The 15,000-nt window shown below is 43.7% G+C and overlaps 1 protein-coding gene across 1 annotated transcript in view; it reads left to right on the top strand.

Annotated features, from left to right (window-relative positions):
- fras1 (Fraser extracellular matrix complex subunit 1) overlaps positions 1 to 15,000 on the top strand; it is a 255,511-nt gene that overhangs the window by 146,955 nt on the left and 93,556 nt on the right. Inside the window, exons 29-33 of the mRNA XM_084054742.1 lie at positions 1,793 to 2,116; positions 9,121 to 9,283; positions 10,487 to 10,665; positions 13,245 to 13,361; positions 13,611 to 13,725. Of these exons, the coding sequence (XP_083910868.1) occupies positions 1,793 to 2,116; positions 9,121 to 9,283; positions 10,487 to 10,665; positions 13,245 to 13,361; positions 13,611 to 13,725 (898 nt within the window). The remainder of the gene's footprint in view (positions 1 to 1,792; positions 2,117 to 9,120; positions 9,284 to 10,486; positions 10,666 to 13,244; positions 13,362 to 13,610; positions 13,726 to 15,000) is intronic.

The raw sequence follows: 15,000 nt of genomic DNA, 5'->3' as shown, positions 1-15,000 counted from the left end.
GAAGAGGCCCCGCTTCTTTCCAATATGGCTGCTGTGCATAGAGCCTATTGGAATCAATGAAGACGTTTGAGGAGTAGAGTCAGAACTCAGAACAGAGCTCTGCCTCAGTCACTATAGGTTCACGGGTTACCAACTATCTGAAACTCAAATAGTGAAATAAGGGATGCGCAGGAAAAGTCACTGTGAAATCATAACATTGTAAAATCTCACGGTACGTACAGTATGTATGTATGTACAGTTTTGTATATTACGTATACAAACCACTTGAATCCAGAAGAATACAGAAGTTCAAAATGTATTGAAAATATTTTGAAAATAGCAGATCTACAAGCGACACATTGTGATAGCAAATAGCCAAAGTATATGGGGCTGAAGTGGTTAATATATGTTTTGTAATCACATCACAATCATAATTGTAGTGGAGTAAAAAGTACAATATTTCCCTCTGAGAGTAAGTAAAAGTATGGAAAATTGAAAACACTCCAGTAAAGTCAAAATTCCTCAAAAATGTACTTAAGTACAGTACTTGAGTACATGTACTTAGTTACTTTACACCACTGGACTGTGCAGTAGGAAAAGAATCAGAACAGATCTCTGCCTCTCTGCATCAGTCACTTGAAGTTGTGTGTGTGAGTGTAGCAGCTTGATTTAGCACTGTGCTAGAGTAGCTCCTCTGTGTGTCGATCTGTCTGTCTGTCTGTCTGTCTGCATCCTGCACCACTGTGCTGCACCGAGCTCCCCAAAGCACTGAGTGATGCTTAGTTGCCGACAATACCAGATCTACAAGCCTGTAGATCTGCTATTGTCGGCGCACAACCCCGTCACGCAATTAACTATAAATCAGGCGATATAATAAATGTTGTTTCAATGAACTGAGCCGGTGTGTGTGTGTGTGTGTGTGTGTGTGTGTGTGTGTGTGTGTGTGCAGGTTGGCACCCAATAGCATAACCTGTGTAAACTGCTCTCTATCACTCCCCCCAGCCCACCTCCCCCATCTGTGAGAACATTTATTACGCTGACAGTTTGGGGGTCTCACTGAGATCGTTTTGTCCTCCCTCGACCCTCCCTCTCTCCCTCTCTCTCTCTCCCTCCCTCTCTCGCATTCTTTCCTGAATCCCCCGTGTGCCTGTACTGTATGTACAGTATGACAGTGGGGGAAATAGATTTGACCTCCTGGCCGTGGGCCAGACTCACTCAGTCATCCTCCATTCAGTGCTTCCATTCAGTGCTGGCTGTTGTGTCATAAACAGTCGTGGCATTCCTCTGGAGAGGATGGCAGCATGCATCGTTCGCCGTCTAAAAACTTGTTAGTGCATGAATAAGTCGATTGTCTCTGCCGCACTCCCAGTGGATTCATGTACAAATGAGGATCTCTTGTTCTTAGTCTCCCTTCCTGAGATATGACCCATTATGTACTTGTCCCTGACCTTGATTGTGAACCTCGTCTCCTATTATAAAAAATAATCAATTATCAGTTTTCATAAAAAATAACTAATTTTTAATTCTAATACATGCTTTTTTTGTTTGTAAAAATAGTGAAAAATACAAGCTCACAACATGTCACATTTACTGTAGATTGCCTATTCTAAATTTTTTTTGCAGTTTCTTTGCTTCTTTGGCTCTTTTTGCTTGAAAAATTAAAACAACATAAAAAGTTGAAATATGAAGATACAAGGTTTCTGCCCGACATCAATGACATGAAACCGTCCTGATCCCCTCTCTCTCTCTCTCTCTCTCTCTCTCTCTCTCTCTCTCTCTCTCTCTCTCTCTCTCTCTCTCTCTCTCTCCGCAGCCCCCCAGAGTGGTGACTCTGGCTCCGTTGAGGCTGGAGAGCAGGGGGTCCGCGGTCACCCTCACCAAGTCCGTCCTGCAGGTGGACGACCCCGACAACCCGTCCGACGTCCTCCTCATGGTCCTAGAGCCGCCCCGCCACGGCCAGCTGACCCGGCTCCACGGCGGCGGCGCCCTGAACCAGTTCAAACTGGAGGAGCTGTCCGGGGAGAGGGTCCGCTACGTTCACGACGGCTCCGACGGCCCCGACGACGCGCTGGTCCTGCAGATCAACGACGGACACAGCTACCAGAACGTCCCCATGCAAGTCCACATCGCTCACCAGGTAGGTGGGGACGGACCTCTCCCCTATGAGAAGAAATGACATTCGATTAGATATTTAGTGTTAAGAAGATTTAACCAGTGGTGGAAAAAGTACTCAAATGTTTTACTTAAGTAAACGTATCAATGCCGCAATGTAGAAGTACTCTGTTGCAAGTAAAAGTCCCGGAATTAAAAAATGACTTGAGTAAAAGTACAAAAGTATTGGTATAAAAATGTACTTAAAATACCAAAAGTAAAAGTACTCATTGTGCAGAATTTCACAAGTTCAAAATGTATAAAAAATCATTTGAAATATATTTAGGGCTGAAGTGGTTGGTGTGTTTTGTACTAATTAAATCTAAAAAATCACACCCTGTGTGAAGGAAGCGGTGCCTTTGGGGCGGGGCTTCACTCATTTCAGTATTGGTGGTCTGAGTCCACTTACCAAATTTTTACGTGGTAGCATGCTGCAAACTGGAATGGTGGCTGTTTTAAGCCCAGACAATGGGCAGACAGAGGGGGCGGGGCTTAAGTAATAACAGTTTTTCCCTGTTGGTGGTTTTAGTCCATGTACAAAATTTGTACTCCCTAGCATGCTGTGAACTTGAGTTATGGCTGTTTAAAGGCCAGCCAATGGGAAGACAGAGGGGGCGGGGCTTCAGCAATTCATGCTCGTCCCTATTGGTGGTCTAAGTCCACATACCAAATTTGGACTTGGTGGCATGCTGCAAACTGGAGTTATAGCTGTTTAAAAGCCCGTGCTCATCCCGTGCTTGGGGGTCCCTGGACCCCTCTTTGATAACGTCAGCAATTCATGCTCGTCCCTATTGGTGGTCTAAGTCCACATACCATATTTGGACTTGGTGGCATGCTGCAAACTGGAGTCATAGCTGTTTAACATCCCGTGCTCATCCCGTGCTCAAACGGGCGGACAGACATAACATACGCTGGGGGTCCCTGGGCCCCACTTTGATAACTTCAGCAATTCATGCGCGTCCCTATTGGTGGTGTAAGTCCACATACCAAAGGTGGAGTTGGTGGCATGCTGCAAAGTGGAGTTATAGCTGATTAAAATCCCGTGCTCATCCCGGGCTCAAACGGGCGGACGGACATAACATGTGCTGGGGGTCCCTGGACCCTGCTTGGAGAACTTCAGTGATTCATGCGGGTCCCTATTGGCGGTCTAAGTCCACATACCGAAGTTGGACTTGGTGGCATGCTGCAAAGTGGAGTTATAGCTGTTATAAAATCCCGTGCTCATCCCGTGCTTGGGGGTCCCTGGACCCCTCTTTGATAACTTCAGCAATTCATGCTCGTCCCTATTGGTGGTCTAAGTCCACATACCATATTTGGACTTGGTGGCATGCTGCAAACTGGAGTTATAGCTATTTGCGCATCCCAGGCTGAAACGTACATACGGACAAAGTCAAGTGTAGAGCGTTTGGCACCGCTAAAAATCTACAAAGTAACTAGTAACTAAAGTTTTCAAATAATTGTAGTGGAGTAACGGTACAATATTTGCCTCTGAGATGTAGAAGTAAAAGTTTTGGAAATTGGAAATGTGCGCTCTATAGAGGCCCTTCAACCTGCAGATTAAATTTGGGTATGGCTGGACGTTGTGTTCATGATAAATGGCTTTTTATTTTGTAAGAAATAGGCCCCGCACACAATTCTGTGAAGGCAATTACACGCCTCAGGTTGGATTTGAACCTGGGCCGGCTGTTTTAAAACTCTTGCGTCTTCATGACCCAGTCACGTTCTCAGATGTCGACACAATTCAACCTGTTATCAACTAGAACCTGAACACATTTTGTTCACGTTGTGCATGCATACTGGAGTGATAGAAAGCTGTTACGAAAGGTGCAGGTTTGTAAAAAAAAAAAGAAAAAAAAGCAGCCATTATCCCCTCCGTCATCATGACTGTGGATGGAGGCAATTATCACACAGTAAACACGTCCCCTGTCCATTGTCACATACCCATACAAACATCTGTCCATTGTCACATACCCATACAAACATCTGTCCATTGTCACATACCCATACAAACATCTGTCCATTGTCACATACCCATACAAACATCTGTCCCATTCATTCAACGCAATAAGCTGTTTTATTGGCATGAAAAAACATTGCCAAAGCAAATGTGAAATGGACAGCCAAAACACACACACACACACACACACACACACACACACACACACACACACACACACACACACACACACACACACACACACACACACACACACACACACACACAGTAGACAAAGACAGGTTCGTCTCCTGCAGAGAAGATGTCTAGACAGATAAACAAGATCTGCAGCAGAAACATGGCCTCTTTGCACCTCACTGCAGGTGTGTGTGTGCGTGTGTGCGCGTGCGTGCGCGCGCGTATGTGTCGTCATTTCCTATTTTTCAACATCTAGATCTGTCCTTCACCGGTGTGGACACCTGCACATGACACACGCACACGCACACGCACACACACACGCATACACACACACACACACACGCACGCACGCACGCACGCACGCACGCACGCACGCGCGCGCGCACGCACGCACACACACACACACACGCACACACACATACAAAAACAAACCCCGGGGGAAAAAAAAACACATTCCAGTCCCTAGCAGAACTCTCTGTCTCCCTCTATCTCATTGATCCATCACACAACATACAGCATGACTGACAGATATGTTATGTGTGACAGACAGACAGACAGACAGACAGACAGACAGACAGACAGACAGACAGACAGACAGACAGACAAAGAAGAAAACATACCATATACTGTATACTCTACAGCAGTGGGTTTCAACCTTTTTCGTGTCAAGGACCCCCAAATTGACACATATTAGCCCACGGACCCCCATTTCAAAAGACATGCCAGGGACTCAACCATTTTCATTTCTTGGGGGTCCCAAATCTACACTGTATCATCATCGTTAGTGTTTCATTTAACTCTGAGAGTGTACAAATGGTTGGTGCAGATATACATCATTATATTATAAAACATACAGTGACCACTTCAGCCCTATTTTATACCTAGGCTATTTGAAAATAGCAGATCTACAAGCTCACGTGAGCTTGCAGATCTGCTATTTTCAAACATTTTAGTACTTTTACTTTTGATACTTTAAGTATATTTTGATGCCAATGCTTTTGTACTTTTACTCAAGTAACATTTTGAACTCGGGCCTTTTCCTTGGAACAGCGTGTTTTTGTATTGCGGTATTTGCTACTTTTACTTAAGTAAAATATCTGAGTAGTTCTTCCACCACTGCAGGTGAGACATAAGGGAAAGTAATCCACACAAAGGAAAGTAAATCCACTTGAAAGCACCTACTCCAGTGTGGGCCAGCCCACATACTGGCAGTGGGGCACTCTTGTTTAGTTGCCAGGCAGTGAGTGCCAGTCCGTACCCTGGACGCCGGAGAGGCCTCCACAGGGATGCATGATGGAGCTCTGAGCTGGAGATGAACCAGGGGGCTTGTGTAATGCCTCTGTGATGGATGACTTTACTCCCCCTGACTCTGCCATGAGCCCCGGTCCAAGAAGAAAGCACGACCCTTTAGCTCTCAATTAGCCCATTGAGACCTGAGGCCCATTCTAACAAATGCCCTTCTAAATCTGAAGTTCTCGCACTTACAAGATTTTCAAAAGATGTTCAAAAATATCAGATGTATACAAGCTAGCAGCGCGGCACGAAACAACTATTGTTGCTACATCAGTGGTGCTCAAACTTTTTCATGTCAAGGACCACCCACAATTATAGGTATTTGGATCACGGACTCCCCATCTCGAAATGTTTTTATCCAGGGACCCCCCAGACACAAAGATTTGTCACTTTCAAATTAGAGCACTGCAGAGGGCAGGTGTGTGTGTGTGTGTGTGTGTGTGTGTGTGTGTGTGTGTCTGTGTCCAGCTGACGCTCGTTGACGCTCGTTAATGTTATAGGTAGGGGTGTGCCAATATATCGCCCGCGATACGTTTTCGTGACAATGTTTTTTTTCAACTTTTTTTTTTGGCAATAATAATAATGCAAAAACAGAAGTATTTGTTTGCATTTGCTTTTTTTCCCCCCCCATATATTTTCATAATAAAAAAGTGCCATATATCGTATCTATATCGTGAGCCCAATATCGTGTATCGTATCGTGAAATTAGTGTCGGCACACCCCTAGTTATAGGCATCAAGGCAATTATGCTTCGCGCTCTGAGCTTGTAGATCTGCTATTTTTGAATAGCCAAACGACACGAGATGCTTTCCCGGGTTTGAATGGGTTAGAGTTTTGGGGGGGGGAGAAGTCTTTGAGCCTGCTGGAAGGCCCCGCCGGGGCCTCTCCTGTTCCCTGGCACTAGGATAAGAATTAGGGAGGCTTTTTGATTGGCTGTGGGGATTGAGGGGCGAACGGTTTAGCTCCCTCTTTGATGTGCCGCAGCGGGGAGGCTTGCTGAGTTGCTTTGAATTGGTGCTGATGCTGTTGAAAAAAAGTTTTTGGGAGAGTTCTACCAGAATGTTCCGCAGTGGCTCCCTGTCCCGTGGAGCACCATGTCTTCAAAGTGGCTGTGTTCCTGTTCCGTGGCGTTTCGAGCAGTGGGTTCCATTTTTAGATTAGATCTGATTTTGTGACGTAAAACACGTAGGCAGTGTGCTAACCAAGTGCATTTACGATCGATAGAACTTTGAGGAACTTTTACTTTACTCGAGTATCCGTTTTTCAATACTTTATACTAGAGGTTTATTGGAGTAAAAGAACACTACAATTATTTGAAAACTTGCGCTACAAGTGACATTGTAGATTTAGATTATTATTACTACAAAATATACATTAACCCATTAATCCATATTTTATACTTTGTCTATTCGAAAATAGCCGATCTACAAGCCAATCTGTGAGCTTGCAGATCGGCTATTTTCGAAAGATTTCGTCAATTTTTTTAAACTTTTGAAAAACCGTGGTTATCGGTCCAAGATCTGAGAGTACTACTTCTTCCACCAGGCTGCCCAGCCTTGAGGAGTTATGGAAAAACAAGCGACGACAACGTCATTACAACAGCATTACCACCAGTCCATGTTTTATTGATGACAACCCCCCCCCCCCCCCTCGCTTTCAGTGAAGTGATTTCACCGTGGGGTGGAGTGCAGCCAAAGCTCTCTCTCTCTCTCTCTGTCTCTCTCTGTCCTGCACCAAACCTCCATTCCCAATCCCCTTAACCCCGCTGGCAGGCTGCCCGCTAACAGCCTGTGCGTAGCCCCGCAAGCTAGCTGAACAAATAGCTCCGCTGATGTCTATATGTCAACCAACCCCCTTGTGAATTCGGGCCGTGTGTCAGCCAGCAGCCCCCTGACCTGGGCTTTGGGTTCAGGCAAAGTTAAATGTTTTATATATGTTATATACTTGAAGCGGGCACTCTGTAACTTTCACGTTCTACCTATTTGAACCGAGCTCTCCTGTGCACATTTTTACCACTGAGTTAATAGAGCCTGCCTGCTTGCTCAGAGGAAATGTTTTATTTTGACAGGCAGTACCACTTTACATCGAGTTGTGTCAAGCCAGGCACATGTTCTAAATCAGGGGTCTTCAACAGGGTGTCCGGGACCCCTAGGGGGTCCTCAGAGTTACTACAGGGGGTCTGCCAAAAAAAATATTTTTAAAAATATTTTACATTAACCACTTGAACCCTAGAATTATTTTTCTGTCATCTGACTGGTTTCATTGGATTTCATTGGATCAAAAGACAGGAAGTGGAACACAGTGAAAAGCCTAGGAAACAGGTGGATAGGTGTAGAGGGAAAAAAGAGCAGACCGAGTGAAAAAAAAAAGTTTTAATCTGAAACACAATTGTATACAATATAGAGGGGGTCCCTGCTTCATCTCTCTCACAGCTAGGGGGTCCTTGGCCTGAAAAGCGTTGAAGACCCCTGTTCTAGATTAACATGCTGACAGACAAAAATAACAAAAACAAAAATAACTAGAAAAAGTGCTCCTCGAAGCACAACTCTCCGCTGTTGGGAATGTTGGGAATGTTCTATCTGTATAAGTGTCCTATCCGTCCTGTCTGTATAAGTGTCCTATCCCTCCCGTCTATATAAGTGTCCTATCCGTCCTGTCTGTGTAAGTGTCCTATCCGTCCTGTCTGTGTAAGTGTCCTATCCAATTGTTACAGTATCCGCCATTTCTCAACCATTTCGTGATTGTTCCTGTCTTACCTCACTCTTACCAGACTTGTGTTGGGAATGTTGGGAATGTTCTAATTCTTATGTTCTAACTGTCCTATCCATCCTGTCTGTATAAGTGTCCGATCCGTCCTGTCTGTATAAGTGTCCTATCCGTCTGTATAAGTGTCCTATCCGTCTTGTCTGTATAAGTGTCCTATCCCTCCTGTCTGTATAAGTGTCCTATCCCTCCTGTCTGTATAAGTGTCCTATCCCTCCTGTCTGTATAAGTGTCCTATCCGTCCTGTCTGTGTACTGTAAGTGTCCTATCCGTCTGTGTAAGTGTCATATCCCTCCTGTCTATATAAGTGTCCTATCTGTCCTATTTGCCAATTATGTATCAGCCATGCAGCCATTTCGTGATGGTTCCTGTCTTACCTCACTTTGGCAGTGGCAAAGACACTGCCAAAGTGATGCCATGTATTTATACAATATTTCACCGTATTGTCACGTGTCACGTGAGGCTTGACCAATCGGTGTGTCATATTTAGAAAGTGAAAACAAAACTCTCCTACGGAGAGTAACAACCACAGCAAAAGTTATATATTATATATATTTTTATTTATATATAATATATATTTTTTATATTATATATTTATCTATCAAAAAGTGATATGTGCTTATTTGTATTTAATTCTTTGTTTATACATTTTTTTCCGGAAATATAAACTTTAATCAAATCTTTTCTCCAAATGTATTTCAAGATTTTGTACTTGGGTGAAAACATCATGTACCGGTAATCGGTTAATGGGACTAGGTTACAAAACAAAAGTTTGATTGTGTTTCCTTTGGTCCTCACAGGCTGCCCGCTCCCCTCATCTAACGTCCCCCGTGTCCATGACCTGGGTCAGGGAGGGGGGCATGGTTCGACTGGGCAAGAGGCACCTGCAGGCTGAAGTCAAAGGCACCAGCGCTGAAGAGATCGTCTACACCATCGTCGGCTCCGACACAAGCCCCAAATATGGTACAAATTAGTTAAAATATACATTTTTAGAGTATAGAATTTGCCTCTATTGGTAAAAAGAGGCACAAAGTACTGTTATAGTAAATTTAAATATTAACTCTTTGTGCAGTTTTTCACAGCATTTGTGATCGTCACAAAATCCCAATTGGTGTGCATCACGGCACACCAATGTTCTCGATACACCATTTGAGAACTTCTGGTCGGTAGTGTAAAGTAACTAAGTCCATGTACTCAAGTACTATACTTAAAGGACGACTTCACCACTTTTCAACATATCTTCATATAATAGGTCCTCACTAATTCTCATGATAAAATGATACCATTTTTTTCTACTTGGTCTGTGTCTCATAGGAGGGCTGTGGACAGTCCAGAAACCTGTCTACCAGTGACATCATCGTTAGGCAGGATTTTTTTTCCCAAAAAGATTACAATTTTTTTATTCAGATTTTTATTAAGGCGAGAACAATGGGATCTATTATTGCATTGCAACTTTCCAGGAATACAAAGCCTGCAGTATCTATTAGCTTGGATTCCCCATCGATGATGTCACTGGTAGACGGGTTTCTGAACTGTCTACAGTCCTCCTCTGAGACACTGACTGATTAGAAAAAGATTGTACCATTTTATCATGAGCATTAGTGAGGACCTATTATATTTAGATATGTTGAAAAGTGGTGAAGTCGTCCTTTAAGTACAATTTTGAGGTACTTTTACTTTACTGGAGGATTTCCAATTTTCACTTCACTACAATTATTTGAAAACGTTAGTTACTAGTTACTTTTGATTATTATTACAAAACATACATCAACCGCTATATACATTTCGGCCATTTGAAAATAGACGCTCTACATGCTCACAATGCGTCGCGATGCGACGCATTGTGAGCATGTAGATCTGCTATTTTCAAAAGATTTTTTATACATTTTGAACTTGTGAAATTCTGCACAAGGAGTACTTTTATTTTTGGTACTTTAAGTATATTCTGATGCCAATACTTGATGTTGAAATCCGGATTATTAGTATTTCTATATTGATACTTTTACTTAAGTAAAGTGATTGATTGAGTACTTTTTCCACCACTGCTTCTGGTGCAGCTCCATGTTTGTCTGTCATTTCCATTGGGCAAGGTGGCATCATCAACCCTCCTCTGTTTCTCTCATATGGGTTTCTCTCTCTCTCTCTCTCTCTCTCTCTCTCTCACAGGTGAGGTAGTGTTGGTGTCCATGCCAGCGGACGGTCCCATAGAGGGATGGCAGCCGTCCGTGGCAGACGACAGCGCCTCCACCCCCACCAGCTCCTTCACCCAGCAGGACGTCAACGACGGCACCGTCTGGTACAGACACCTGGGCACGGGGACGCACCGAGACTCCTTTAACTTCCAGGTATGTCCCCCCTACCTCCTCTTCTATACTTTTGGCACGAGAAAGGCTTTTAAGGGAAGCCCATTATTCCAGTTTGTATTTTTTTTAGTCATTCTGTCCACCAGAGGGTTCTGAAAACAATGCTGCAACATTACGCTGCGATCCATAAGTCGTATGTCCTACCCGCGATTCGAACCCTGGTGTCCCTCGATGCATTGAATACACAGTGACAGGACCACAATGGAAACGAGCCCTTATAGGGCTTTTTGTGTTATCCTTTTAGCACCATTGTGGCTAGTGAAAATAGCCGATCTACAAGCTCACAACGCGTCGCGATGCGACGCGTTGTGAGCTTGTAGATCGGCTATTTTCACTACTTCTTAAACATTTGTTTTCTAATGTATGGATGGACAAATTTTGCATTTTTGGACTTTTTTCCCCCCTATGTTTTGAAATTTACTCGTGACCCATAAAAATGTGTTTGGGAAACAGTGCTCTAACCACAAGGCCACTGAGCTGGTGAGGTGGTATGTGGGACACCAAATATCTACCTACCGCTCATCCAAGAGGCAAACCCTACTTGGCCTGAGAGAGACATTGCACTTATCAGCCTGAAGCAGTACTTCTACCTGACACCAGGGGCTAAATGTCTCAATTGAAGAGTAGGAAGAACACCTCCAATCACTGCACATGTACTAGCTATATTGTTTTAACATACTCTACCAAATAGATTGGTTAAAACAATTATGTTGTATTCATTAGAATAAGTTCTGGATTGGAGCTTTAGAGGTAGTTTAATGGGTCTTTTAAAACATATTGGAACGACTGCAGTGCTCTGTTTCCAAACAAACACAAACACAAGAGCTGGCTTGATGACTCATCCAGCCGTGGCAGATTAGTTCCATTAGCCTAAAATGAGTCCAAATCGCCCACAAAGTAGCTTCAAACCCATGATAATGTCAGTAAATGTTGACAAAGGGTCTCAAAGTGCCACAATTCATTCACGTCAAGGCCTTTAATTGACTTTGGCACTGCCTGGAAAAAACACGTGGGAGTCAAGAGATTGTGCAAGGGAGGCAACAGCATTTTAATGAAAGTAGTTGAAATGAGCCAAAAGAATGGTAGAAAGAAGGAAAACAAACGGAGTTTGTGTTCACAGGTTTCAATCCAATCTAATCCACTTTATTTATATAGCACATTGTACAACTCAAGGTTTGCAAAGCGCTGTACGGAAAATCAAAAACCAAATACACAGGGTAAACTAAAGCACAGAAAAACAACAGCAAAACATACAGCAAAATAAGAAAAAAATTAAATAAAAAAAAACTAAATCAGACACATCACTTTTGTATCCAGTTAGTTACTTATTGTGTGTGTTCAGTTTGCTAGGTGTTACAGTATGTGTGTGTGTGCTCAGTTTGTTAGCTGTTGTGCGTGTGTTACATGACATCCCTTCTCTGGAACTCGTCTGTTTTTTTACCACTGTTCTAATCTAATACAGGAAAATGAGTTGAGAACACAGACAAGCAGACAGACAGACAGATGCTCTGTTATCTGATGGCAGAGAGATCCAAACAATGATCCAAACGAGATGGAGAGAGAACCTGCACGTGGTCTATTGCCAGAAATTGCTGCACAAATTACGTAGGCAGCGGCTCAAATCACATCGAGCGAGAGAGAGAGACAGAGAGAGAGAGAGAAAGTCATTTATCTTTCCATTCCCACACAGATATACCGAGAAAATTGGCATATTCCGGCCATAATTACAAATGGTGACTAATCGTGATTTATTAATCTATGATTAATCTTGAATGTTTTGACAGCCCTAATAGATATGTAGTGTACTAGAGGTGCGGGCCGCTGCGCGGCACTTCAGTCTACCCGCTGCGCGGGGCTTCCATTTAGTAGCCTGTAGATGTTCATTGCAACAGCGGTGCGCGGAGGCGAAAGCGAAACGTAGCGTTGTCTTGACGGAGAGAGCATGGTCGAGTGACCAATACGTTTGTATTGAGGGAGAGAACGGAGAGAGCATGGTCGAGAGACCATCAGTTTGTATCGAGAGAGAGAGAGCGTGAGGACCCGTAAGAACCACGCAGACACACACACAAACAGCCACGCAACTCTCTATTGTATATTAAAGGTTTCAGGTTTCACCACACATTAAAAGTCTTTGTCATGGTCCTTCAAACGTGTATAAAAAAGTTTTAACAAAAAATTCCACTCCATTGATCCATGGCAGGTGTTTTTCTTTCACATTTCTAAAGCCTTTTCAACTGCACAATGAAAAAATAAATCTTTGCCTGCGGGTGTCGCTGTTGAGGGATTTTGCCTGTCAATCATCGCCTCTGCTCCGCCCCCCCCCCAAAAAAAAACACAAAAAACATAAAAAATAAAAAAAGTGAAAATGAATGTCATAGAACCTTTAAGATATTGAGGGTGTGTCTCTGTGGTGTGTGTGTGTGTGTGTGTGTGTGTGTGTGTGTGTGTGTGTGTGTGTGTGTGTGTGTGTGTGTGTGTGTGTGTGTGTGTGTGTGTGTGTGTGTGTGTGTGTGTGTGTGTGTGTGTGTGTGTGTCTGTCTCTGTGGTGTGTGTGTTCTCAGGTGTCTACAGAAGGATCTCCAGACACGCAGAGCGACGCTCAGACCTTCACCATCGGAGTGCTTCCCCAGACACCTGGCTTCCCTCAGCTGGCCACTGACTGTGACCTACAGATCACGGTGAGGGACCCCACTTTGAGCCCACTTTGAGAACCAATGCTCTAAAATGTTCTTTTCCCATATTGAAGTTGAATATAATATGGTGTGTGTGTGTGTGTGTGTGTGTGTGTGTGTGTGTGTGTGTGTGTGTCTGTGTGTGTGTCTGTGTGTCTGTGTCTGTGTCTGTGTCTGTGTGTGTGTGTGTGTGTGTGTGTGTGTGTGTGTGTGTGTGTGTGTGCGTGCGTGCGTGCGTGCGTGCGTGTGATGCAGGCATTGGAGGACCGTGTGACAGTATTAACCCCTTCAGCTCTGTCCTTCGTCGACTCTGAGTCTCCCAGCCATAAACTCACCTACAACGTCACCAGACCACTGCCGCATGGACAAGGTATGAACAACACACGCTGTTTTTGGTGGAGAGATTTGGTGTAGAGGGAAAACAGAAACGCACCAAGCACAGAGCCAACTCAGGTCAACTTCAGTAAGTCTGGAGGTTTTCATATGAAATGTATTGTTGGTTCAGAAACGATAACATTCAATGCAATTTGTGGTTTGAAATGTTTTATTGATTGGCAAGAGTGCCAAAATGCAGAAGTGGCGTCGGCTATTGCGGTGAAGCGTCACTTTTCCCCTGAGTTGAAGAGACGTTCCATTCAGACGTCTGATAAACTACGATGTCATTTAAATCCGCCGGTCTAAAGGACGACGGCAGGAAAAAAACGTTTAAAAGAAGTCCTATTTATCAGCGTGACTGCAGACACGCTGGTCGAACACGTTTAGACTTTACAGCGTTTCAGGTTATTGAGGCTATTTCCCAGGTCGGTCATACTGAGTTTTATGGATCACACGGCCCGGCTAAACACTGGCTTCTCCAATAAACCCTTTATCAATGTTCGATTTGCTGGGGGATGGATGGGGAGAGATGAATCCATGCCTCTGCTTTTGATATACCCCCTCTGGTGAGCAGGGTTGGCAGATCTGCTTATTATAATTTCCCCGCAAGATTTTATTTGAAAATAGCCGATCTACAAGCTCACAACGCGTCGCAACGCGACGCGTTGTGAGCTTGTAGATCTGCTGTTTTCAAATAGCTGATGTATATGTTAAAGTGCTCATGTGGCCCATAGTCGCTTCTTTTGGGCTGGTTTTCCTAGACCTGGTTGCTTGTTTCTCTCACAGAATCTGGCAACGCTGCTGCTTTTATCCCTGCTTCAGCTCAGACTGAATTAAATACATGCATTTCCTTTTGGGAAATGTAGACTGATATGCTTGATATTATGTTTGATAATATCACAATTTAACACTTTAATAAAACATTTATGTTAACCACATTAACCCTGGTGTAACCTATTTGGGCATACTTTCTAAATCCGTCAAAATACTATATTAAAAAAAAGAATTAAAGAATAGATCGTGACGTGTTGTGAGCTTGTAGATCAACTATTTTTGCTATTTGTCATTTGACAAAGTATATTGGGCTTAAGTGTTTAAAGAAATGTGCCCCCCACTGTTTTTTTGTATCTGTTAATTAACAATAATAACTTTCCCACACCAGGGACGCGGGAAGTGGGGTGCTGAGGGTGCTGCAGCACCCCCTGCCGTTGTGAGGGAAAAAAAAAAAAAAGGCTGAAGGCGTGTGTGTGTGTGAGAGATTTTCTCCGGT

This window comes from Gymnoscopelus microlampas (genome assembly GCF_963454915.1).
Source record: "Gymnoscopelus microlampas genome assembly, chromosome: 4".
NCBI lineage: Eukaryota > Metazoa > Chordata > Actinopteri > Myctophiformes > Myctophidae > Gymnoscopelus > Gymnoscopelus microlampas.
This window is presented reverse-complemented; position numbering and strand designations above follow the sequence as displayed.